General features: G+C 39.3%; 2 protein-coding genes across 4 annotated transcripts; one reads left to right on the forward strand and one right to left on the reverse strand.

Annotated features, from left to right (window-relative positions):
- Positions 1–4,688: 4,688 nt before the first annotated feature.
- Positions 4,689–9,494, forward strand: LOC122981121 (claudin-16-like). 2 transcript variants are annotated; one of them, XM_044349669.1, is made up of 5 exons: positions 4,689–4,786; positions 5,123–5,258; positions 6,593–6,754; positions 6,980–7,044; positions 8,619–9,494. In XM_044349669.1, exons 1-5 carry the CDS (start codon positions 4,694–4,696, stop codon positions 8,832–8,834), a joined length of 672 nt encoding a protein of 223 aa, XP_044205604.1. In that variant the 5' UTR covers positions 4,689–4,693; the 3' UTR covers positions 8,835–9,494. The 2 variants fall into 2 exon arrangements, 1 of the variants encoding a protein (XP_044205604.1); XR_006403161.1 differs by lacking the exons at positions 4,689–4,786; positions 5,123–5,258; positions 6,593–6,754 and adding an exon at positions 6,755–6,813.
- A 2,000-nt stretch (positions 9,495–11,494) lies between these two features.
- cldn19 (claudin 19) lies at positions 11,495–25,999 on the reverse strand. 2 transcript variants are annotated; one of them, XM_044349868.1, is made up of 5 exons: positions 25,004–25,999; positions 19,749–19,913; positions 19,307–19,391; positions 17,013–17,159; positions 11,495–13,053 (listed from the first exon to the last, which is right to left on the reverse strand). In XM_044349868.1, exons 1-5 carry the CDS (start codon positions 25,224–25,226, stop codon positions 13,017–13,019), a joined length of 657 nt encoding a protein of 218 aa, XP_044205803.1. In that variant the 5' UTR covers positions 25,227–25,999; the 3' UTR covers positions 11,495–13,016. The 2 variants fall into 2 exon arrangements, with proteins under 2 accessions (XP_044205803.1, XP_044205802.1); XM_044349867.1 differs by having other exon boundaries at positions 11,495–12,508; positions 25,004–25,993.
- Positions 26,000–26,679: the final 680 nt, after the last annotated feature.

Here is a 26,679-nt window from a genome sequence, read left to right on the forward strand (position 1 = left end):
TTCCATCTGAGAATAATCCATATGGAAAGTTTATTTCAGCAAAAAAGTATTGTGACAGTTTGCAATTAGATGAGCCTGTGTGTGTACACTTATTTCTCCTCATCCATTTAGCCTGTAAAGACATCCTATTGGTCTTCATTATACAATAGGAATAGGTAATCAAATGATAGCGCACACAGTACGTAGCATAATTCAAGTGTAGTGCAATTGAAAGTAAATGACAGGTTACTCTATAAAGTAAATACTGTATAATTGTGTCCTGTAGGCCTCACCCGTGTGCCCAGCAGGTGTATGAAATTGTGAGATGTAGAATGCAGGCTTGAAAAAAAAAATTCAGTCAAAAGATTTTTTTTGTTGATTTAATCCCTGTGTACTTAAAGGTTATGAATGGTCATGGAAAAATTCTGAAATTTTGTTTGTGAAAATGTGTGGGAACCCTGTACATTAGTCACGTGTCAAGACACCACTAGTGTGTGGGTTTACGTAGAAAACAATGGGTGTGGGTGTGTGTTTTGACGTGTGTCATATGTTGCAAGTGTGTGTTGATCTTAAGTCTTTTAGTTTGATAGATTGGTGCACATGGGAGGAAGGAAGCGGTCAGCTCAGACGTCACACATGGGGGGACGGGTGTGACTCGTAATTTGCCACTGATACAACACACCTGAGGATGTCAGGAGAGCAATAGTGCAGATGGTGAGCTGTGCCACACAGAGAAAATAGACTTTTTACACAGTAGACATTTTGACATATCAAAGCAGGAAAAGCACAGGTGCAATTGATAACATTATTGACAGCTAAATCCCATTTAGTTTTTCCAAATTCATTACCCTGGTGTAGTGCATGATGGTTCACCAGTGTGGCTTCCTTGGACACTTGAATGGAACTGAGCCACTGAGCATTTGACATGTTGTTTTGGATTGTGTAACAATTTTGGAACTGTGTCATTTTACATAAAATATCGCGGGTATGTTACAGCAGATTCAGAACACAGGATAACCGTAAACACAGTGTAGCAGTTGCACAAGTAGAGAAGGGTCATAAAGTCAGTGATGTGAACTCAGTCATGTCAGTTACACAGCAATATCTATCTACAGTTTGCTATCATTAGCTAACATTAGCCATTATAAGCTGCTGGTCATATAATAATAATAATAATAACAATACCAGACCAAGAACAGCTGTAGCACCAAAACTCCTGAGTGTGTTGAACTGGGCAAGGGTTTGTTTTATTGCTTATGAATTCAACCTTACATTTGTAAAAAGAAGAATCTGTTACCTCTTGTTTTAAAAATGACATATTCTTGCTTTAAAGTTACAGGAGATGGGTTTATGGGAACCGGAGGCAGAAACTACTCAGCAGGTATTAAACATGCTTGAATCACAAATGCAAACTAAAACCGAAGAGCTTCATGAAAAGACAATCTGATTCATTTTCATGTGTGGCCTTGCAACAAGAGGCAGAGTTTACACAGACATTTGTAGTGAGGAGCAGCTCCAGACTGTGTGCTCGGCTGGCAGCGCCTGTGGAAATTGTTGTTTCTCTGAGCAAGTCTCCGATCAAAGGGGATCGATTCCGCTGACCTTGTTTGAATCAAAGGCAGAGTGTGATGGTCCCGTGCAGCTCCGCCTCACCCTCCCGTTCAGATGAGGCTTCATACACAACACTAACTGTGGTAATAATGATGAGGAATCAATAGGTGATTATGCTTTAAGCCATACTGTTTGGAGGATGGAGTGGAGTAATGCAGAGAGAAGATTGGGATAGAGCGAGACCTGAAAATCCATGCAGGACACACAGTGAATACACACACACACACACACACACACACACATACACACACACACAAACAGCCATGCATAAAAACAATTAGCACTTGAAATCATGCACAAATGGAAGAACATGCAAATGCCTGCTAGTATTCACGAGAACACACAATATAACTGATAAACACACATACAAAAACAAGAATTGCCAATATTCAAACACACACACACACACACATGGATGGCTAACTTGTCACTGCCAGTCTCAGTGTTCAACTCTGTTACTAATGATCGGCCCAGCAGAAACTCTTGCAACCAAATCTTTCAATTTTTTTATTAAAGCACACTTATTTATAAGACCTTAACTAATCTTTGTAAATTCTAAATTATTTTTTTTCACTTTTAATTATTGTAAAACCTATTAATGCTCCATATAAATATGCAGAGAGCTTTCTGGAGTCAGTATACATCACTGAAAGTAATTATGGATAAGAGCTTTTTTTTCTTTTTTTTTTTTCTTCTTTTTTTTTTTTAAAAATTGCTTAACAACTCAAATCTTGCCGGTGAGGTGTGCTGCAGTAGGAAGACAAACACTGCCCTCTTCAGCCTGTCAGCAGCAGCTCGGAGGCAGCTGGCAACGAGCCTGCTGGCATTTTCATCCCACAATAATCCATCTGAACGTCTCAATACGGCTCGCCTCTCTCTCTCTCTCTCTCTCTCCATCTCTCTATCTGCCTGTCCGTCTGTCTTCTTTGTCTCTCACGCTCCCTCCTTTCTCACTCTGATGCATTTAAATGTTTCCTTTTTATCTTGTCATCTCCACACAAATATCTCCCTCCCACATCTGAGCAGTTTTAAATGGCAGAAAATGTCTTTAAACGAGGCACATTTTCCTCTGTTTGAAGGGAGAAGGATTGCTTTTTTTTTTAATTTAAGTCAAAGTTGAAACAGAGGGGGAAACTTCTCAGAGGATAAACAGAGAGGAGAGCAAAATGCAAACGCTCAGAAAGTCATAGTTGAGTTTATGAAGGTCATGCATGGTTAATGTGTTTAGATTCTTAATTTCAGCCCTTTGCCAAACCCTGCTGACACAGGCCTACACCACTTAATTTGGGAATGAACAAGGGCAGAGGAACACACTCGTATACACTCTGAAGCTTTGCTTTTGCACATTTCTCCCACGTTTCTCTCTCTCTTTGGGAAACGAACAGAGCCACTTTGAGAGTCAGTGCTTGAAATAAAACATTTTCTAAGAGGTAAGTGTTTTTTTTTTTTTTTTTCAGTACTTCCACAGCACTGTTCATTACCCTCATGACAGCTGCAAGATTACCGCTATGATTTCTGTTCAGGCTTGTTTCAAGATATTTAAAGAAAAGGCAGTTTCACCACATGAGGAGATAATTTTAACAGTTGAGGAAATTTTGCTCATTAAAAGATAATGTAACGTCATTGAAAACAGTGCCTGAAATGTTAAAAGCAGATTTCTTATAAGTACAGTAATCATCTTAAAGTTGTAGAAGTTGTCTAAGGACTATCTTTTTATATATGCTAAATTGGAGTTGAATATCAGACTTCCTCTTGAGGTGTGAATTAAATTTTGTTTCTTCAGTGTCTCTTCTCTTCTCTTGTCTAAAACATGCGTCCATCCACATTCAGGTTATACTAACTTATACTTTGACAAAACGGAAAAAAAAAAATTCTCAATCTTGCCATCAGTTTGGTTATTTTTTGTGTCAGACAATACTTATATCTCAGTAACTATTTTAAGATATTTGTACTTGAGTATTTTCATTTTATGGTATGTTACACTACATTTCAGAGGGAATCATTGTACTTTTTACTAAATTTATCTGACAGCTTGTAGTGCCGCCGCCATGTTTTAGAAGATGTTGCCTGGCACTGGAAAACTTTAAAGGGGGTGTTGAAGCAGAAGAATGTGCAAAAAAAGGCAGAATTTATTAACAAAATTATTAATGAAATAGGCACAAATGAACTCTGCGAACAATAATAAGTTACAACTGAAGAAAAGAGAAAACGACAGCCAAAGGTTGCAGCACAGAAAGCTCCTCCTGTACACCAGCGACTGTCATTTTTACCTCCTAAGCCTCAACTAGAACCAACCATCTGCTCAGGTTACCATAGGGTGAGCTTTCAAAGCATACAGAACATTGTTATGGGATTTCTCTGCTGCTGCTGCTGCTGCTGCTGACAATCACAATTTTCTATAGTCACACACACACACACACGCACACACACACAGTTATGAGTGCACCAAGTTTAACAGAGTATAATTTAATGATGCACACCTGTTTTAAATATCACTGATAAAGCATCACAAACACCATCACAAACAGGCATCATCGTTACAGCAGGGACTGAAGCCCTTCAACAAAACATAACCTTGTGAAATACAAATGACTCAACTGAAACTTGTGTTCCGTTATTTGTGTGACATGACTGATAAATGAACAGATTAACTCACACACCCAAAAAATACTGGTTATGTTGGGAACGATGGTCTAGTGAAAAAGGAGAGGAGCAACCTCTTCACACAGCTACAGTTAGACCTACTAGTTACTTTTTGGATTTTTGCCAATAATCATGTAATTTTAGTTCAGTGGGATTTTGAATGAAGGGCTTTCACTTGTAATGGAGTATTTCTTCACTTAAGTAAAGGATCTGAATACTTCTTCCTACGCTGGTACTGACTGGGTGTCATGACTGTATGGGTCATTAACTCCATTTAAAACTCATTATTTCAGAAATGCTTTGGCAAGTCCATCTGAGAATACTGAGCTGCTTCTCTGTGTCACTTGAAGTCTGGCCTTTCTGTAAATCAGCTGCACTTGTTCAGCATTTGGAAAATGACTTGTAATATTTTTTATGAAGGAAGTTGTTAATTTTCTCCAGCAGCTGACTAGAGGACAGGATGAGCAGAGGACAGACTGAGGTCCTGGGGCTACTGATGGCAGTGACAAGCCTGCTGCTGCTAATCGCTGCTGCTGGAAAGGACTGTTGGAGGGTAGGAACATGGGTCTGCATCCACACACACACACACACACACACACATCTGCAATCTTACCCCAGTATGTAAAGAGAGTAGAGAGTAACCACTAGGCTGCACTACTGTGTCGTCTATCTGACTGCAGTGATGAACTGCTGGCTAAACCCTGAACTTTAGTGTGTGGCCACTGATGTGAAGTGTGTATTAATCATGTTATTCTATGCCAAATAACATTACCAATACATTACACTTACAGTTTAGATAGATTTACAGCACAGTCTTCCCTGACTTTAATCATCAAGTCCATGTTAGCGATCAGGCTGTTCACAACCTGTAATGTGTCTCCTGGTCCAGCAAGGAGCTAAAGACCAGCTGACCTCGGTGGGTCTGAGCTCCCGTTGTCGAGGCCTTTGGGGTGAATGTGTTCATGACAGTCTGGTCGGGCTGAGGACATGTGATGTATCGGTGTCCTACATGGAGTATCTGCCAGGTAACCAGCACTACAATCATGGTACTATTGTGATCCAAATGCGACACCTCTAAATTGACACACACTATAACAACAAGAACTAAACCAGCGTTATTGTTTTCTGATGAAGTTTGTTGCCATCAGTGTTTCATTACATAACAGTAAAACAGACATGTTTCCCCTCCAGACATGTTTCGTTTACATATAAAAACACTCTACTTTGAATAATAATCTGTGACTAATATGGTTTATCCACAAAAATAGTTCCATAACCTTGTAAAAAAAATACTTAACATCTATTCCTTCACCCTCATTAAAAATCCAGAATTTATGAATAAACAACTGTAGTTCATTTCAAACATTTAACTGCTGGGCAGGATGCCTCCTACTTCACTTGATCTTTCAAGTTACCACATCACACTTGTGTAAGTTGCATACTGGAAATACAAATCATGCTACTGTACTCGCCTTTAACTCAGATTTGAGGAGAGCACAGAGAAGCTTTTCATCTTAAGCAGATTAACGTGAAAAGAGCTTTCGAGTTTTACACTCTGCACATCATTTTTGCACAATGAAGCTCAGACATCCAAGTAACAATAAGCAACACATTTTACATCTGCATCAGAATCAACTGGCATCTATACAATAAAATTTTGCACCATGGCACACTCAGTTTAAAACTGTACAAACCCAAAATATAATATAACATCAAATTAACAAAAACTAACAAACATACAAAGTACAATAGGTGCAGTATGGTATATGAAACAGATTATGTAAAAATATGTCATTGATAGATTGATAGATTATAGAGAGTTATGATCAATTGATAAACACAGAAATGCAGATTTTTAATGAAGTTCAATCTTCCAATACTGTTTGCATAAATATATCTGTAATTTAAATTACATGCCAAAAAATGATAATTTGATTTTAAATTTTACTCAACTTTAACATTTTAATTTTTATCCAGAAACTTTCAAAAAATCAGAATGAAAGAACTGTGAGGTTTTTACATTACCTTTTTTATTTATAAAAATGTACAATATCCAAACAATTTAAAACATAATAACCAAATGCACTTGTTTTTCTTTTCTCCCGTGAAAAGAAATATTCAAGTTCATGTAAGAATGTAGAAAATACTTTCATTACATTTTACTCACACTGTTAAACATTTTCACAAATTATGGAAATTAAGTAAGTAAGTATACTGATGAACCATAAGGAGTTTATTTTACTATGAAATGTGCTTAAAAAGTAATCTGGTGTATCTGTTTGTACGTGTACGTAATGTGATGAACTCTGTCACCGAGCAGGAAGACATTTGGAGCTTCCTTGTCTCTTTCATACCACAGCTGATTTGTTGGCGATGAGAGCAGGGTTGGTGGGGATGTGTTTGCTGTCTGTGGTTTCCATCTTAATCATGATACCCAGCCTGAGGTGCACAACATTAATCCCCAGCACATTGGATCAAGGCAAGCTGATGCAGATCTCTGGCGCCCTCTGTGTGTGTGGAGGTCGGTACTGCAGCTCACTCAACAGCCTTAATCAAATCCAGCCAGAAGCAGTTTGTTTGGTTTGTGGTTTTTGTAAAGCGGATGACTGCTGTAGATTCATATCATTCTCTGGTTCAAAAACATTTCCACACAATTTAGTGTGTTGTTGTTTACACTTCATGGAGTCGTAATGTTGAACTTTTGACTCATATTTGTGTATTGGTTTAAAGTGTGTTTCTCTCTCAGGTGTGTGTGGTGCAGTGGGCCTGCTTTGGTACGGTGTGGACACTTACACCAGATACAGACAGGAAGTAGGTGTCAGCACACAACACTAACAACAATGTAAATATTTTCACTGCATTGCTAATCAATTTAATCTCATCCCTTTTCCTTCAAGATGCGTGTTACTTCCATAAGTTATTACATAAACTAAGTGTGGAACTGACAACAGGTGGTGGTATTGGGGGAGGATTGTTACAGCTGTGTCTGTTAAAGGATGTTTTGAATTTACGTGATCAAAACAAAAAATTAAAAAAGTTATTAAATGCTTTATCATTAGCCCTGCACGTTATGATCCCTAATAATCACTGTAAAAGTTATCAGCATTATAGATACAAAAATGTGATTTAATTTAATTGCAGTTTTCAGAGAATAGACTTCTCAAACACAAACAAGAAAAGACACGTCTCCATTAAGTCACTTTATTCAAACAGCACATCCTGGGAAGTATGCTAACAGGCTAACAATATTTAATTAACATGATAAGTTTAAAGCTCCTGTACTCAATATGTTTATATTAGCAATGTATAATAAATGAAATGACTCTATGTAATGTGAAAGGTGTTGCTCATAGTGACAAACCCACAGAGAATTATCACCAGACTCTTCAGTCCCTCTTCGCTCTACAAAGCATTTTAACATCTTTTAGCCTGTTGTTTTGGTTTTACAGCCACAGGTTCAATGTTTTGTATCAGTCTCACCTCTCTCATCAGCAGCCCTTTCCAGACATAGGAAGCAGCTGTTTTCAGTGAATAAAGGTTCTGATAAACACACTGTACACCTGCCTAGCACCACAGATAACAACAGACGGGTAATGTTAGCAGCTAGCTGGTGATACTGTGTAGCATTTAGCAGCTAAAGAGCCTTCAGGAGATGGTGGACAAAAAAACAGAGCTAAAAGAAGAGTGATTATTAGATTTACGGTCGTCCAGAGGCCGGAGACACGACTCCAAATGAATGCTAATATTTCTCCATCTCTGCTGGATGTGTAAACAGGCATGTGTTTGCTAACATGTTAGCTATAGAAACTTTATAAGGTCATGTCAATGTTGACAATGTTTGCAGCCTCTTCCGCTGCCCCTAAGTGGGGGGGGAAAAAAAGTGCATGTCTGTGGTACGACCTTAAATTCATGATGACAAGTTTTGAAGGTTCATTTATTTGAAAATTGACAAATGTTTCTCTTTGCATAGAACTCATGATAGGACCATTATGAGTTATTATTCCATATAGTCCAGTCCTCAGCTCCTGAATCTGCTGTGTATCAGTCACAGTGTGTTTTGCTGCCAGACAGAAAATGAAGCTTGATGCCCTGCTCAGAGACAAACCTGCCAAGTCAAGCTCAAATAACTTGAAAGAGCTGCGATCCAGTTAGACACTCCGCTAACTAGTGTAGCAGGTCGGCAGAGGAATTCACAAAAAGGTGTCAAAGAGAGAGAGGATAAGTCCACAGCAAAGGTTTAGTGGTGTTCACAAATTTTTTTTTTTAGAAAATCCAGAAATTAAAATTGCAGTATCCATTTTTCTTCTTACTGAACAGACAGAGGCACAGTCAAAGTAAGAAATAATGTGCTTACCTTGTTATTTCTGCATTTTCTCCTCTGACAGGTGAATCTGGAGATGCCAGGAATCACATATGAGTTTGGCCTCTCTTACTGGTTGATGGTGGGAAGTGTGTTCTGCTCTCTGACCTCAGCTGTATTGACAATCAGGAGTGTGACTCATATGAGTGATGCCATAAGGATGCAACCACGACTTTCTCATAGTCAGTCGGCCCAAACCAACAATGTCACGTCAATCTCAAACTACAAGACTTACGTTTAAAGCTTTATTGGAACTTTCTAGTTCTATCCAATTTACAATATTAGATCTTCTGGTATTTTTTGGTATAAGAAATCACTGAGACTGTTGGAGTCAATGATACTTTTCAATAAAGCGTTGATGTCTGTCTTCATCTTCCTCTTCAGCATACAGTGCCAGTCAAAAGTTTGACGATTCCATGATTCCATATGTGTTATTTTATAGTTTTGATTTGATTTGATTTGATAAATGATGAGGTTCACTATGCAGCATGTTATGTAGTTGTAATGATGTTTACAGTTTAGCAGTTAAGCAGATAATTTCCAGTCTCACATTCCTAAATTACCACATTGTCCAAGTCCCAATCAAACGCATGCGTAACAAATCATCCATCATTCGGAGTGCAGAAAGTGGGGAAACCAATTACTGTGTTTACTATTATGATTTGGTCTCTGCTGCAAGCTTCAGTTCATCAAGTTCATTATGTAAGTAGCTGCTGCTCTCTGTGCCAACATATTCATGTACAGTAGATATGAATTTATAGATGTGTGCGAAGCTGAATGTCTCATTTTAGAAAAGATTAATCACTGATAAGAGGTACATAAATATCTCTCCACATAACTTGAGCTTAGCTGCAAAATGCAAGAGACAGATGCTGATACATCTGCTGTATGTGGATGTGAAGCCAATACATTAAATACCATAAATCACAGTTGTTGTGAAATGCTTCTGTATAGTGTGTACAGTTGGAGCAAATGTCCACGTAGGTTTTTTTTTTTTGCATGACAGTCTAAATGGTTTGAATGACACATATCAACACTGTGGAGCAGCCTGTATAGTCATAGATGCATCCGTATATGTCAGGTGTATGTGAGATTTCACATCCATGCTCTGTTCCCACCACTGGTGTGCATTTTCTCAAACTGCCTTCTTTTACATCTTTATACAAACCTGTGGATGGTCTGCCTCTTTGGTAAAAAGATCATTTATGAGCGCAGCTTTGAAACTGAAAGAATGTTTCACCTACAAGAACCTGCATCAATTTAAAGACATTTGAAAGGTCCACATATTCTTTGACTGTTATTCTACGCTTGTGTGATTTTCTTAAGAAGAGTTTCACATGCTTTCATGTCTATTTTAATACAATACACCCATGTGTCCAGTAATTCTGCTTTTACTTAAGTAATTTTTATTTCAAGTATTGTATGTTGCTGCACTTTAAGTCACATCATTTCCAGTTTAGGAGCAAAAGTCTCATGAAAAAGTCAAAGTCAGAAATGTGCCAAATCAGCAGCTGCACCAGAGAAACCACCACTACCACTTTAAAAAATGCAACACAGTAGCATTTATTCAGAGTACATTTTAAACAACCTATATTTTTCTTTCATCTAACTCAATTTTTCACAACTAAACTTACTTTTACTTAAGTAAGAAATATTCGGCTACCTTTTATATCCCTGCCCCCTGTATGCACATTGAAAGTTAGTGGTCATTCATCCCTTCCTAACACGACTAAAATGTGACAAACTGCCTGTTGGATACTCAAAGTGACAGACTATTGTTTCTCACCAGCCTGAAACTTACAGGCGCGTTTATTGTTCAGCACATAATTGATATATTCAGCTCTGATTGGGCAGTTATTTGCTCCCACTGCCATTATACAGACTTGTAAAAAAGTTTCCTGTTTCCTGATGTGTTTCCATGATTTGTTTCCTTATTCAAGTCCTGGTACACTGTGATAAACATGTATCATTCAGAATCAGGGCACCGCTGACCGCCAAAATCAGCTTTTAACATATGTGAGGAAATCAAAATGAACGTGATTGGCTGACATTTTCAAGTTGAACCTTTTTCAGCTTTTTCAGGTCACACAGTTTCTTAATTCTTGAGTTGCTGTCAACGGCGCCAGGATGTTATTATGTGGTTCATTTCACAATGAGTGGCATCCTGTCTCCAGTGTTTGAGGGTTAAATGGGCAGGACAAAATCCAAAATCCTTGTTCCAAGCAAAAATACACACTAAAGTTTAGCTGAGGGCAGTTAGTGCAATTTAGCTGAATCAACTAACTGGGTAGGTATTGTTTTGTTTATTATATACTAACTCAGACTGCTGAAGCCTCATATTAGTTTCAGCTGAATTTTAGAGTGCATTTAGACTTTGGATTCCCTCCACCTTTGTAACTGTTGTAACATCTGGAGGGATGACTTCATGGACAAGTGAATGAATGTATTTATGGCCGTGTGAGTATTGTATTCAAACTGACTTGAACAAATCTGAACCCATTCTTTAAGAATCTTTTTGAGTTTTGCACCACTTTCACCTGCTGGAATAAAAAATATTTGATACCTGCAAAAATAACCTGCAACCACTCAGATAGACACTAAACTTTAGTTTCAAACTTTAACAAATATTTTATATATATTGAATCTCAACAAAACAAGAACATTCGAGCCTTGGTATCAGTTGTAGCAGTGGCTGAGCAAGTTAACTTTGTGAGTCCACCTTTGAGAATGTGCCACAGTCCAGTGGAGCAGAAGTGGAATTCCACGTCTGCAATTATTGAACAACAGGGTGCAAAAGAAGTATTTGAGCCAGAGAAGAGGAATGAGTGGGGGGAGTGGGTGAAAGTCAGGCAAGGGTGAAAAGTTAGGAAACAACTAATAAAGCACTGACTCATAACCAGATCCATTTTTATGTCTCTGTTTACTTTATTCTAAAAGAAACAGACAGGGGTATACTGTAAATGAGATGATACACAACATCGAGGAGGTAAATATTAGAGAAAGGAATGGCATGGTAAATAAATGCAGGCATCAGAAGGGCTTTTGAACTGTTTACACTCAGAAAACTGGCGTTCCTTAGTACAAGAGACAGCACACAGTACAGTACATCCTTCAGAGTCGACAATACAACGACTCTGTCATTCACACCAAATCATATGAATGCACTGGGTATATCCTCAATCCAGGCTACTTGGAAACAGGCACGCAGTTTCTTACAAAGAGTGGCACAAGACATTATGCTGAAGACCTATCACATGTATGTCTGTTGTTTCATAAGTGGTACTGTAGAGTAGCTTCACATTCATTTTCAGAAATCCAACAAAATGCCAACAATAGAAAAAGGCATACTGAACTGCTGGCAGAGGAACTATGGACACACATCCCTCAGATAGGATGTGATACTACAAAGAATCCATGTAGTCAAAAACATACATGTGCACAAACGTGTTATAAGGCACTGTAGTAAAACATTATATATGTAGTAAAAAAAAAAAGAAAAATAAAAGAATAGGAATAGAGTAGGTGGTATATACACCCGGGCATTTTAACATGTTATAGAAAACATAACCTGAATGACTGTCTCTCCCAAAGTCAACAAAACAGACAAGACAAAGATAACATCTTTCTTAATCCCCCTGAAACAACTATTTCTAAACACATATTATCAAACCCCCCCCACCCCCCAAACAAATTCTTACTCTTCAACAAAGACTCTAATTTATGTTGCTGCAATATGCTTGAAAGGTTGCTGTTCATAAACTCTCGACTTCACTTTAATGATGTCTGTCTGTTTTGAATTCCTCAGTGAGAGGGTTTTGTCTGTTGACAGAATCTAAACCATGGTAAGGCCAGAAGACTCTCCCAAACTACAAGTACTGCTCCCTTTTCTCTGGTGGGGTACTTTTAACATTTGGTCTGCAATTCAAAAGGGAAAAAAAGACATGTTTCAGTCAAAGTACAGTCACAGCGAAACAAAACAAACCCAAAAGACACATTTACAAAAAAGAAAACAATAAACCCAGAAGTCATAGGATATAAGTGAAATAATAAATCAGCGCAACAAACCACATGTTTCAACTCAGTGTTAGCTTTCAGCTAAGAATGGGACAGAGAGGGGTGTGGGAGGTGTAGTAGAGGGTTGACAGGCTGAAATGGATGAGGCCACCTCATTTCTGAAAGAGAAGGTCTGATCACATGTCCTTTAAGAGTCCATATTTACAGAAAAGGCTCAGAGGGTGGCAAAAATGGGAGAAGAAAATGCATCTTGGTTCCCATTAAAACTGATAAGGTGCAGATGTAGTACTGTGGAAAGGGAAATATTCTACTACAAGAGGTCCAAATTTGGGGTCTAAGAGGTAACAGGAAAAAAGGGAAGACAGTGGTTGGACAGTCGGACAGTCCTCGATAAAAAGGCGGGGGCTGATCAGTCAGGGAAACTAGTTTCACTCAACAACTCTGCCCTGAATTAGAGGAGAGAAGAAGACAGTCGGAGAAGAACAGGATTAGAGGACAGGAGGGGAAATAAGAGACACAACAAGACCTCTCAGATTCTCACAACAGCGATGAAGTGTTAGAAAGCCAGCAGGATGTTCAACGACTGTAAATTGTTAGTGAAAAGGGCGGAAAGTCAGTGAGTGGGAATATGGAAGATGATGCTACATGTCAGCTGGCCAGTTATCTACAAGTTAAAGAGATTACATGTTTCAAATAAATATTAACAATGATGGTAAAGGTTAAACACAGCACATGACGTCAGATTTTTCAGTCTGTATTGTAGTTAGCTGTAATTTCATCAGCACTTTAAAGGAATATTTTGATATTTTGGAAATACAAATATTCTCTTTGTTGCAGAGAGTTAGATGAGAAGACTGATACCACTATCATGTCTGTACTAAATATGAAAGTAGAGACAACAGTCAGTTAGCTTAGCATAAAGACTGGAAGCCGGGGCAACAGCCAAATCTATAAAGAATGGATTGCACCCATCAACTGCACAGCATTTGCACCCACAATCTGCCCCGTTTGAAGGTCCTTTTCACAAAAGATTTTGCAATAATAAACCCATAAACCGCACTTGATCGCCCCCCTTGTCTGACTGTAGATTTCGCCCATAATATCATTCAAACCTCACAAGCTTGAAGATTTGAAGAGAGAGAGAGAGACAGAGAGACAGAGTGAGTGTGAGTGCAGTTAACACCAACAATCTTAATAACTTCACCCTAATTGCGCGTGGCAATTAGTGGTGGTCTTGGTGAATTAGACTGTTTTTGCAACAATGATTATGTGCATAGAAAGGGACCAATTTTGCACTGAATGTATGGATATTACCTTATTTACATACATGCAAATGGAAGAGGCGCAACATGACTATATTTGCTTGGCAGCGCAGTTTGTGGTGCATTTCACCCTTTGCGGGTGCTCTGTTAATTACACGCCATCTTTTTGTCTCATTTGCATATGTTTAGCAGCTGCAAAAGCCACGCAATCCCTTTGTGGATTTGGCCCAAAGAGTCTACAGCCACTAGCAGCTCTGTGAGGCTTAGGCTCAGCTAAAGGCTAACATTAATATGCTAACATGCTCACAATGATAATGTTAACTGACTAGCTGATGTTTAGCAGGTATAACTTTTACCAAGATCACCATCTTGGCATGATAACATTAGCTTATTAGCACTTAACACAAAGTCCAGTTGAGGATGATGGGAATGCCATTACTTTTCCAAGTATTTGATCATAAACCAAAGTATTGGACCTGATGATGTTAGATGAAAACATGCGTCAGTCTCATGGTGGCACTAGAGGAAAAGTCAGGAGATTACCAAAATTTGGCAATCCATCCAATGGTTGCCAAGATATTTCAATCTGGACAAAATTCGTTAACTGGCCATGTGACTGACATTGTGCTATCCCTAGAGTGGCTCAAAAACAGCCTACCAGTGCCTATAAAGTTCACTAATTAGATAGATCCTGCATCAGAGTGGTATCGATCCTCTCATCAAACTGTCAGCAAGAAAGCGAATAGGTGTATTTCCCAAAATGTTTAAGTATTCCTTTAAATGTATATTTTATTTTCTTTGGACAAAGCTTTACAGGTAGTTTTTTATCAGACTTGTTGTTGAGCAATCCCTATTGAAAGCACAGCTGCTACTGACAGACTAGTGACGCCTGACATCCCCCTTTATTTAAAGGGACCAAGGAATTTCCTATAGACCTACTCCCCCCAATCTGAGAATAAAAGAGCACTCCACAAACAAGTGTCTACCAAGAAGAGAGGCCATATGACTGGGAAATGGGGGGACCAGAAGCAATTCTAAGAAAGGTTAATGGCTTTATTATCTGGAACAGTGATGGACCAGCTCTTTGAGAAACACAAATGAAGGCAAAGTGATGTGGGAGCATCAAGGGGGAACTCGAGAGCCAATTGAGACCCGCTGTTGAGTTTTACAGGCTCTAATGTGGAATGCTGCATATATGTAATGGAGACCATCCTACTGGAGTAGTCAGTGGTTTTCAAAATGTCTGTAATCACTATGTGTAATAAATCAAATAGTGTCTTCTAGAGTGAAGTTAAATATGACATGGTTTATTTACAACTGTGATAAGCATGGTGTTATCATATGATCCACTGTTAAATGATGTGTAATATTGTACCACTGTCTTATAGCTTATGATTATATGATACTTATATGAGAAGTATTTGAAATAGTGTAGATCTTAGACATTGGTTCGGTTATACTAGAGATCATGAGATGAAGGAGTGAATCTGAATCTGGATTGATGGTGTTAGTAAATGGAGCATGATGATGTGTCAATGAGAACCTCTACTTTCTCTAAGTAAAATGGTGAAATGATAATCAATGGCATTCACACTCATTACAATCTAAGCAGACACCTATTGCTAACAATTCATCTCCACTCCTGCAGGTAAGATTGTGGTTCTCATCGAGTGATTGTTGTGTAAAATGGCTGCCTCAGGCCTTGATTACATAGGACGACTGAACACACCTGCTTCTTTATTGTCATTTTGGTTGATTTAATCACACGAACAGTACTAGTCAAAAGTTTGGACACTCCTGAATGAGAGAGTGTGTCCAAACTTTTGACTGGTACTGAGGATCTTTTTAAATTTACTACTTAACAAAAAATATTTAAAAGTGGATTCAGCAGTCCCCCAACTTCGCTTAATATAGAGATAATATAACTGAACAGGTAATTGTGTATGTAAAATATGAATAAGTGTTGAAATAGTGTTATGTGGGGGGTCAGGGAGGCTGAGTTGGACTCATGACTTCAATATTTCTAGCATTCTGACTATGGTCCTGTCCTACATGTGAATAAAGTGAACTAAACTTTATCTACATTCTTGATTTTAAAATGGGCGTCTTCCCTTTTCACCAACAAAAAACAGGCAGTTAACTTTATCTTGCCCTTTTTTAAAAACATCATTCATCTTTGTCCCTGCGGTAGCTAACTGGATAGTTGCACAGCAGTAAAACTAACTGTAAGAGCTCTCGTGCCTCACTTTCTATTTACCAGCAGCTGTGCTTTGAGCTTGAGCAGGAAAAACCAGTGTCCTCTGTGATCACGACCTAACTGACTTGTCCTGGGTGAAACTGTATAAACCAACCTCTGGTTCTTGCACAGCAGCAGAGGAGCTACTCAGTGACTTCTCCTAGTTTTTGTACAGTGGTTTGGACTCCCCCTTTACACAACTTAACTGCACAAGTGGAGTGTGAATACACAAAGCAATATGGAGGCAAAACACAGATGCAGCTCCAACCAGGAAGCATAGGACTTGCTAATATAAGTTTGGCGAGTTGTGCAGTACCACTATGTCTAGCTCCATGTCCATTCTCTCTGGGTATCTGCTGTGATACATCTTTTCTTTTGCCTTTCAATTCACCTTAACTGTAATTTTGTCTGTACCAAGAATCCAATCGATTTGTTTCAATCTCTCAGAAAATAGGTCCCACAGAGTGATTGTAATTGTAATTTTTGGAGTCAAATTTAAGCAGCTGCACTTTCAAGTAGATTAAATAATGACATTAAGGAACATGAGAGGTTTCCATTCACAACACAAGCTTATAATTGTAGCTAGATGATTGACATGTAATATGAACTGTATGTTCTGCTCACAGATAAGTTATGAAAGATTATTCATTATCAAAAGAGCATTTTTTTTGCCACAGTATGACATCCTAGTGTTGCATATTATGTTTGCATATAATAGTGTATATATAAGTACCTGTGTCTGTATATGCCCGTGTGAGTGCTACATAATTGTGTTCATATGTGTACGCATGATCGTGTTTTTGTTTTTGTTTTAGCAGGCATAATCTGAATAAAGGGGGCTGGTGCCAAGCGTGTCCTCTGCTCTCTGTTTGGGTGACTGCTGGAGGGGGGTGGGGTTTACACGTACTCCCTGGCTGTGGAAGGCTGTGATTGGCGATAATATTGCTGCCCTCTCATGTCGTCTTTGGAGCAGGAGCAGCACAGCAAGGAGCCGCCCAGTACTGTCAGACTGGCCGCCGCCCAGCCCACAAATAGGGCCGAGCCAAACTCATACCTGTACAGGAGAGGAAAGAGGAAGGAAAAGTATGTAAGGAGGACAGGTAAGTATGGCTTTGTGTATCAGAGTTTGCTGGTATCACTTCCCTTAAGATTTTTTTATGGTTAGCTCTGACTTGCTGAAAGTTAAAAACAAGACAAGAATATTCAAGCATTTTTATCAACGAAATAGCCAAGAATATCCAAGAAAGGACCTTGTGACTTAAGTAGTTGTTACTTAAAAGTCACTTAACCTATTTGCAACCTCAAACTGTGATGATGATGTCTCAAGAGTATGTCACCACATATTTTTAGCAAGCCCACCTCCACATCAGACAAATCCTTCCGTCTTTTTGTATCACGACATGCTAAAGCTAAGACAATAGCTGATAGTGATATAAATGAACAGAATTCACTTAACTTTTAAAATGTGATATTGAGGACTAAGTCACTTGATTAGTGAAAATTGGCTTCTACTTTGTTGATTTAAAGTGCCTCTAAAACAATATTAGCTCTGCTACCTAGCAACATAAAACAGCTAATGTATATCTACATTTGTATCAGCCATAATTAGGAACTGTTAGCTGTTAAAGCTAGCCATATTCATTTGCCATAATTAGTAACTGTTAAAAGCTAATGTTTATCATGTTTATCATTTACTCATGTCTATCAGCCATCAAACAGTTAGCAGCTAAAGCTAACCATGTGTATCATCAATAATCAGGAAATGCTAACAGTTAAAGCTAGCCCTGTTTGTTGCCTACAATACAAAGCAATACTTTCTAATCTTCCTGGAACTATAGGAAGGATGTCTGCAGTGCTGAACATCAGACTGATCAAAGAGCCTCGCAAATGCTATGACTTGTTTACAGCATTTAAATAGACTGCAAGCAATCAGTGTTTGTCGATAGAATCAATATTAGGAATAAGGATGGGAATTCCCTCTAATTAAAAAAAAAAAACAATAGCCAGCTTCAGACTGGTCTAAAAATATGAGATAAGGCTAGAGTTGTCAAATATGTCAACAAACAAGATTAAAGGAGCCTGAGAGGGAGACCAATTAATGATAGAGTGAGAGAAAGGAGAGAAAACTTCAAACTTTTAAATTGTTTCAATGTTGTCATGTAAGCTGAACACTTAGCTCGTTGTGATTTTAGAGACTTGCATCTTTCTGTCAGTTTCTTTCTTTCTCTCTTTGTTTTCAGCTTCAATTCAGACAAACATCACAGTTTTTTCTCATTATATGCAAAATGAAGTCTCAGATGAGGCCATCACTTTGTTATTTGCTTTATCTATTTAATGCTTGTCATTTTTTAGATACAGTGGAAACACAACTGCACCAAAGATTTGCTTTTGTTCCTGGGTTCATTTTGTGAAACAGCTCAAAAAGCAGCTTTTGTTCATTGCTGTGTACTGAACACACACTATTGTGTTTGCTTGTTCCTGTCTGACACAGCAGAAATGTTAGCCCAATAAAATATTATCTTGGCTGTTGTGCGAACTTAGTGGCAAGTAGATGCTAGCTTTATAGCGGTGGTCTCATGTTGTTTTGGGATATATATGAGATATTCTCACAGTTACACTGGTTATATTGTGACTGTTGCAACTCTTTTGAGAGTTAATTTGAGTTTTGAGTATCTTAACAACACAACAGATGAGATTAAAAATGTCTGGTGTCCCCATAGGCACCCACATCCTGTGTACGACAGTGTCCAGTGTTTCATGTGTGCACACTGTACGGTTAGCAGTTGGCAAAGAGAGGTAAACCAATTAGATTGTATGATACTAGGTCTATGACAAAACTTCCAATTAGTTTTTTATGTGAGGCAGCTGGGAGTATTTATCTCTATTGCCTAAAAACAGGCATTATCTCAGCCAATATTAATAATAATGACAGTGAAAGGGGTCTTTAAGAAGACCTAAATATGATAAAATATGTCTTATTTACCATCAATCATTGTTGACCTCAAAACTTGAAAACAATATCCAATATTTCTGACAGAAAGTCAAAAGTATTTAAAGCAAAGAACTACAAAGGAAAGGTTACACATATAATCTCCCATCTAAGTTAGTATGTTTTACTATAATAATTCAGTGTTAAATGCCTTTCTTGACCTACAAAACAATTGTTAGAGTAAAGAGCTTGGCAACAGGTGTTCTACATACCTGGCGTTGGGCGGTGTATTTGGGTTGAAGAACTGATAGGACACCTGAGTGGCATACCAGGACACAGACACCAGTGTACATAGACCTGCAGATGTATTGAACTGTATTAGTTCTCTGTATCAATTAAGACAGTAAACATTCACTGTATGAACTGGGGAATCCTTGTTTAGTTGATTTTCATCCCTGGGCTTGTGGTTTATGCCTGAGGTCAGCTGCTAATGCCTCTAAAATGACCACTTCCTGTTTACAGCAGGGACTCTAATTACCCAGAAAACCCCCGGTGAGAGATTCAGGCCAGAAAAATGCCGGACCACTTTCGTTAAATGCACTGATTGAAGGAGATAGAAACAACTGCAGTATAATTCTGTTTGCAAACTGAACACAACATTAATAGAACACAGCTTAGGCCTCTTGTTTTAAAAAAAACAACCAGAAATGACACCTGCAAGAAGGAAGAGAGCTCCTCCAGTCACAGCGATGCGGGTCTTGGTGGCCGGGTTGTTATCTCCCACCTTTGTACACTTCATGCCCACCACGCTGACGATCATACCGATAAAGCCCAGCAGTACTGACACCACCATCAGGGCCCGACATGTCTGGATGTGGACTAGATGGCGGACGGGAAAAGGAGGAGGGAGGGACAGCAGAATGGAGCACGGAGCAGTGAATGATAGTGATGCAACAGCAGATATGAGAGAAAGTGAGGGAGAAAACCAGAGGAAGTAAAGAAGAGGGAGAAAAGTGGTGAGGAAATGAGAAAACAAATAAAGAAGATGCTTTAAGTTCATCACATCAATAAAACATTTCTGGACATAAAAGTGATCATTATAAGGGAATGACGTTACACACACATTGCAGGATTGATGGGAGACCACATGTATTTATGATATGTATTTATCATTAGGGAGAGTCCACCACTGTCCTATTTATTATTCCAACTTTTTCTTTATTTCCAGAGGTGAATTTCTTGGCCAAGCTCTGGGACCTTAAATTATCCTCCAAAACTTCACCAAATCATTCCACAGTGGTTTTGCCTTCTGAAAAATCTAATGTGCTGCCCACACAGGCCTCAGCGCACACATAACTTAGTGGGAGGAACATATTTAACCATATTTACACACACACACACAGACACACACACACACATACAACACACATATGTACAAATACACAATATGTGCACAGACACAGAGTTACTGTAGTAGGTGGAATAGACACAGATGAAACACACAACTCCCTCTCACACGGAGCAGCTGTAGGAGGGCCTGCTTTACATGTTTCACACAGTGGGATTAGTGTGGCTTTGTCACAAAGCAAGATTGTTTTCGCGGAGCTGTCGCCACAGCGATCAGACATAACTGCCTCAAACACAGCCGATCACAAATGTGTTAATGCAAACGCAATGTTAAGCGCTTAATGACACTGTCAAAATACTGATGGAGTGCATCTGATTTACAACAAGTGAGGGGATTGTTGAAATCCCAGCAGCGGTAGAAAACATGCAAATTCCAATATCCTGGGTGTGATATGTGACAGAGCTGACATATATGGTAATTACAGTAAACATAACTGAGCTTATCCATACAGGTTTAACAGTGAAGGTCACAGGCATTGTCTTCAAAGAACAATGACTTGAAGTGTAGGCAAGTGTTCATACATCAGAGGAGACAAACAAAACTCAAATTACATCAGAACCACAATCACTGAAAAGACTAGAGCAGAGAAACAAACTGAATAGAATAAAATGCAATAGGAAAGTTTGACAAAAAAGAATCATGCCTCAAGGTCCACTTATGAGTTTTATTTCTGGAGCTTTCAACCATATTTCATGGTCTTTAAAGCTCCAGAAAAAAGCTGGTAGATGGACCTTAATTTAAGACTCAAACTGTCACACTCTACTAGAATAGAATAGAATAGAATAGTTTTACCGTTTTACCTGAGCTTTTAACCACATCTCACAGTCTTCAATAACAGCTAGTTTGACTTTTTTTTGTCAAACTACTGTTTCCTTAGTCAACAATGACTCAACTAGACGAGAATAGAATAGAAAAATTTAACAAGAAAAATCTTAAATAGTCTTTACTCAAGGTCCATTTACTAGATTTTTTTTGGCGCTTTCAACAGCATCTCATGTTTTACAGAGCTCCAGAGAAAAAGCTAGTGAGCTAGTGATCCAAGGTCAAGAATCAAATTTTATGCTCACCTAGAATTGAACAGAGTAGGACACAGTGTGATAGTACTTAAGCTTTTTACAAAGCTTTCAACCACATCTCATGGTCTTCAGAGTAAGTGGACCTTGAATTCAATTTTTTCATCAAACTACTGCTTCCGAAGTCAAGAATGACCTTTCACGCTCAACTACAATAACTACATAAATTAGAAACTGGATAACTAGAAAAACCTAAATCTTTCTGCTGGATTTCAACCACATATCATGGTTTGCAATCCTGGAAAAAAGCAAGTAAGTGAATCTTGACTGAAGGCTTTTTGCCAAATTACTGTTTTGAAAGTTGAAAACAAATTGTCCTGTGTAACTATATTAAAATAGAAAGGAATGTGACTATATGTACAAGAAAAAGAAAGTCACTTCAAAAAGAGCTGTTGAGCAACAGCCTGAGCAAGAACCTAAAGTCATCATTTGTCATTGTGACAGAAATACACACACCATCATTCATGGTACAGCAGTAAAGTAGCATTTTAGAAGCTGATCTGAAGGGACTTATGATGGGAGGAAGAGGATGGAACCATCTTTGAAGTCTGATTTATGGCTCCACAGCTCCTTTTGAAGGAGCATCTGAATGGTCTTCAACAGAGAGAGGTTTGATTTTCTTTTCTTTCATCATTCTTCTTCTGAGAGTGTGCGGGGGTTTAGGCTGAAGCTAAATGACACTATTTTGACCAGTTCAGTCGGTGACAAACCAGAAGGGAGTTCGAGGGCCTTTGGGGTGAAGGAGAGGTTAGGGGGAAAAGGGGAGGTGGGTGGGGGGAGGCTGGCTCACCCACTAGGCCCTCTCTTTCCAGTGCCAAGGTTGGCGGTGCCAGCCACAAGCTTTCAATGAGTGTGTGTGCTTGCTGGTGTGTGTGTAGGCACTGTAAGATCCCATTGTGAGGTCACTTGTGACTCTTTCGTACGTAATATGTGTTCACCCACTCACTACCCAACCATAAAACAAAACTTATGTTTGATTCCAGCCAAATCCAGATCCAGTTTTACACCAAATTCAAAGCACAAATATACTAATATGATATTCTTTATCATATTACCACACTTCATTTGCCAAAAGTTAAGTCTTCATTAACCAATTTCCTCTTCTTGAGTTCATGTTTAAGTATACAAAGTGGTATCACAATTATCCAAACTCTTCAAGCCAACAAATGAGACAGAAAGAAACATTTGTTCCAGTAGAGCACTGGAGTAGCTGCTACTACTGGATGCTGTGTGGGCCGATGCACATCACACCACCTCACTTGCTATTCTGAATACAAAACCATAACCTCCCATTGTATATTTGCCATTGTGATATTATAATTAAATGCCACGATTGATCCTGAGCAGCAGCCCATCAGAGATACTTTTCCAGTGATAATAAGAAAGTTGAAAATTTAATATAGACAGGAAGCCCTTAAAGTGCTCAAAACGAATGGAAATTTGAACCTTTACAATTTCGTGACAACTGGGCAAACACCATCTGCTGATGAAGACCATATAATTATTATCAAAAGCTCCAGAACAGTTAGTAAATGGACCTTATCGTGAGATTGTTTTCTCAGCAAAATTGTCAGGGTCAATGTGTTTTTAATATCATGTTCATACATCTGTGGCTCTTAAGAACTGTCCTTTCAGCACCACCATCCCCACTCTTCTAACAATAACAGCTAATACCTTCCCGACCGTGTCTTATCCTGATCATCATCTCCTACTTGAGCAAAATGCTCAGTAAACAAGCAGCAGATCCAACAGCTTCCACTTCTGCTGCTTGGCCGCATCAGGAGAGTGCAGCACAGTCTGGTGAACAATTACACCCACCGTCACATGCTGCTCCTGCTGTGAATGTAGCCACGTTCCTACAGAACTCTCACTGCTGCATCAAACCAACACCAGAGGAGTGTTTAATCAAGATTCAGACCTGCAGTGACTTCTCTGACCCCCGGGCACATGATTGGATGCTGATCTGCGCCGTTTCATAGCAATATGATCTGTCTGGGAAACACCTGAGTAAACCTGTGATTGATCAAGAACGCTTTGCTCAACTTCTCAGTTCTGTGTTTGTACAGACGGATATATATAGTCAACTCTTTCGAAAGGTTTTCAGTGTTGGTCTTTACTCTGAATCTGTACTCGCTGGGTGTGTTAACGAACAAATGGAACAATGTGAGCGTGTGGGGAAGACAGAGCGCATTCTGGGAATATCTCTGGTGTTTGGCTCAACACTGCCCTTTTCTTCTCCTAACAGCCCCTATTCATCTGCAAGGACAATACGCTGTTCTTATTGCTGCAATGAACCAAAGGAGATGGGAGATCAGCTCCAGCACCCGTCACACAAAACGCCACAGAAAATGTTTTGATATAATGACTCACCAAGACACCAAAATGTTTGCAAAGTGCCTCATTTGTTTCTCCAAGGCAAGCGTGCCACATCAGGAAGCATAAGCAACACCACTCACCACAGAGAAAAACAGACAAATTCAAAGTGTTCAATTGTTTTGTGAAAATCACTCCTGACCGAGCCCACCCCCCTTTAGTCTTTCATTAGAATCTCTAATAGGATGATTTAAGCAGCCAGTAGATGGATGGATTCATATAATCTGTGTTCTATTAATTATGAGTCACTAGGTCCCACTTACAGATTGGAGATGACAGGAGGCTCATATTCTGAGCTAATTTATGTCTGAACCCCGCATTCCTGAACCCCTCCCCACTGCTGACACATTACGTTTTATGATGTTTTGGAGTTTCAAAGGCTGATTTGAACTCCATTAAACATGCTAACAGCAGCATTTTAATTGTGATTTACAGCTTCTAAGTTTAATGTGTCACAGATAGAGAGGGCTCAGGGAGTTGTTTTCCATCTGTGTTTGCTGCTGATTAATACGTGCGGCCAAATTAATGGGTCAGCTTCAATAACCGTAGTGGTTTGTCATACAGCACAACAGATATTTCTTGGGAAGACTGAGTGAAGGCAGAGGTTTCCAGTGGGTCTCACTCACAAAACTCACTGCTTTATCAATAAGACTATTGTTTTTTTATGAAATAAAATTCAATGAGGGCAGCCGAGAAAGAAAGCAATTTGAGAATGTGAGAATAAAGTATTAAGAATAGAGTGTGATTCAAATAATTGGATAAACCTTTCTTGGTGATGCATTAGAAGATTATTGTCTCGCTTGAATTTTAATTGTGCTTTTCCATCATCTGACAAATTACACAATAAACATCATTTCATCAGCTACAAAGATAACCCTCCCACCCCACTAAGATTTTTCCATATTTTGTTCGTTTTGTCATGCCTCAAATATAATAATAGTCGTCAACTCACAATATACTTATGATGACATATAATCCCATGAGAAGAAGTTTTATCAAATAGTTGGTAGAATGTCTAGGAGGGGGGTCAGTAACACTAACAGCTATAGAAAGTAGAAGCCACTACAAGTTAGACAGTCAGGTTTTGTCGAGCCAATTTGAAACATCGTACTCACTGTCCAGCGAGAGCATGGAGTCAAAGATCTTGCACTGCACCTGTCCTGTGCTCTGCGAGGCGCAGCTCATCCACAGCCCCTCATACAGACCCACAGCTGTGATGATGGCATCACCGGCGTACGATGACTGCTTCCACTGGGGCAAAGCGGTGGTGGAGATGATGCCGATCCAGCCACCCAATGCCAGGAAATAACCCAACAACTGGAGACCTGAGTTGGCCATCCTTCTCTAGCTCTAGTCTCTTTACTTCTGCCTGGGCTCACTTTTTCTTTTCCCTGTTTTACTTGCAGCAGCTTTTGTTCGGGTGACCCTGGTGTGTCACCCTTTCTTTGAGCAGTCTTTGAAGACAACAACACCTGCAGCAATCCTGTGAATTGTCTCACTTTTCTCTTCACTATCTGGTCCCTCTGAGCATCTCCTTCTGCCTCTCTGCTTTAACTCTCATCTGTAGAACTCCCCTCTTTCTCCTTATCTCTAGCTCTTTCTTTCTTTCTTTCTTTTTCTCCCCACGTCCTGGGCTCCTTGTTGCCCGTCAGCTGGGACGATGAGTCAGTGTCTCTCCTCGGGGTTTTCCTGTCTGATTCTTTGGTCTCTCTGGTGTTAAATCAAAGTGGAAGAAAGTCTTTCTGGTGGTCAGTGGCTCAGTTCATCAAGCATCGTCGCTGGGCTGCCTCAATCTCTGCATGGCTTCTTCCAATTCTCTCTCTTTCTCTGTTGCTCGCTTACTTTCCCCCCACTACAATCTTTCCATCTGCTCCAGGCTCAAGTGGCTCAATGAGGGGTAGAAGAAAAAAAAAAGTAAAAAGAGAAGGAAAAAAACATGTGAACACAAAAAAGTCCTTAACAGGCTGACCACGGAGGGATGGGGTAAAGGGCTTGGCTGTGATTGGACTCTTCTGTGTTGTAGGAACGCCTACTGGGAGGGAAGAGGGATGGGCTGGTTGGGAAAATAAGGACTGCTCCAAACAGGCAAAGAAGCAGCATAGGTAAAGTCATAACGACAAGTTCATTTATGAAAAAGATTCAAACATTTCTAGCAAAATTCTTCTAATCCAATTTAAGACTTTCTCATTGTATCCAAATCATTTAATCAAACCTGTCAACCAAACAACACGTCAGCATGCTGCTTTATCATCTACTGGATGTATTGATCCTTTGAAAGTTTGCCGCCCACCTGGAGGTGTGGAGGAGGTGGTGGTAAAGTGCAACAAACACACGTAAATCAGCATCTAAACAATGCCCAGCTGAAAAGGACGTGTCACATCCAGACAGGCTCTCTGGAAATTATGGGCCGCCGAGACAAGCCTCCCACATCACCATGGCAACCCCAACAAATGAAGAGAGAGAAAGAGAGAGAGTACGAGTGAGAGTTCACCCGACTGTACATCCTTGCGAGCTGTAAACGCAGACACACTCCAGTCTTTTGTGTCTGTGGAGAGAGTAGAAACCTGTTTTCCCACAGTTGCGCGCCCTGTCAGCTCTCCTTTAACTCTACTCATTAAATTACCTTCAATTCACTTCAGACTAACTCAATAATTCTATTCTGCCAATTAGACCGTCAACACACTCCGTCTCAGAGACATGGCCGTTTTCTCACATCTGTAAGAGACATGTCTCACCCCCACCCTGTGCTTACACACACATACACACACACACAGTCTGTCTACACAACAAG

Source organism: Thunnus albacares, chromosome 4 (genome assembly GCF_914725855.1).
Source record: "Thunnus albacares chromosome 4, fThuAlb1.1, whole genome shotgun sequence".
NCBI lineage: Eukaryota > Metazoa > Chordata > Actinopteri > Scombriformes > Scombridae > Thunnus > Thunnus albacares.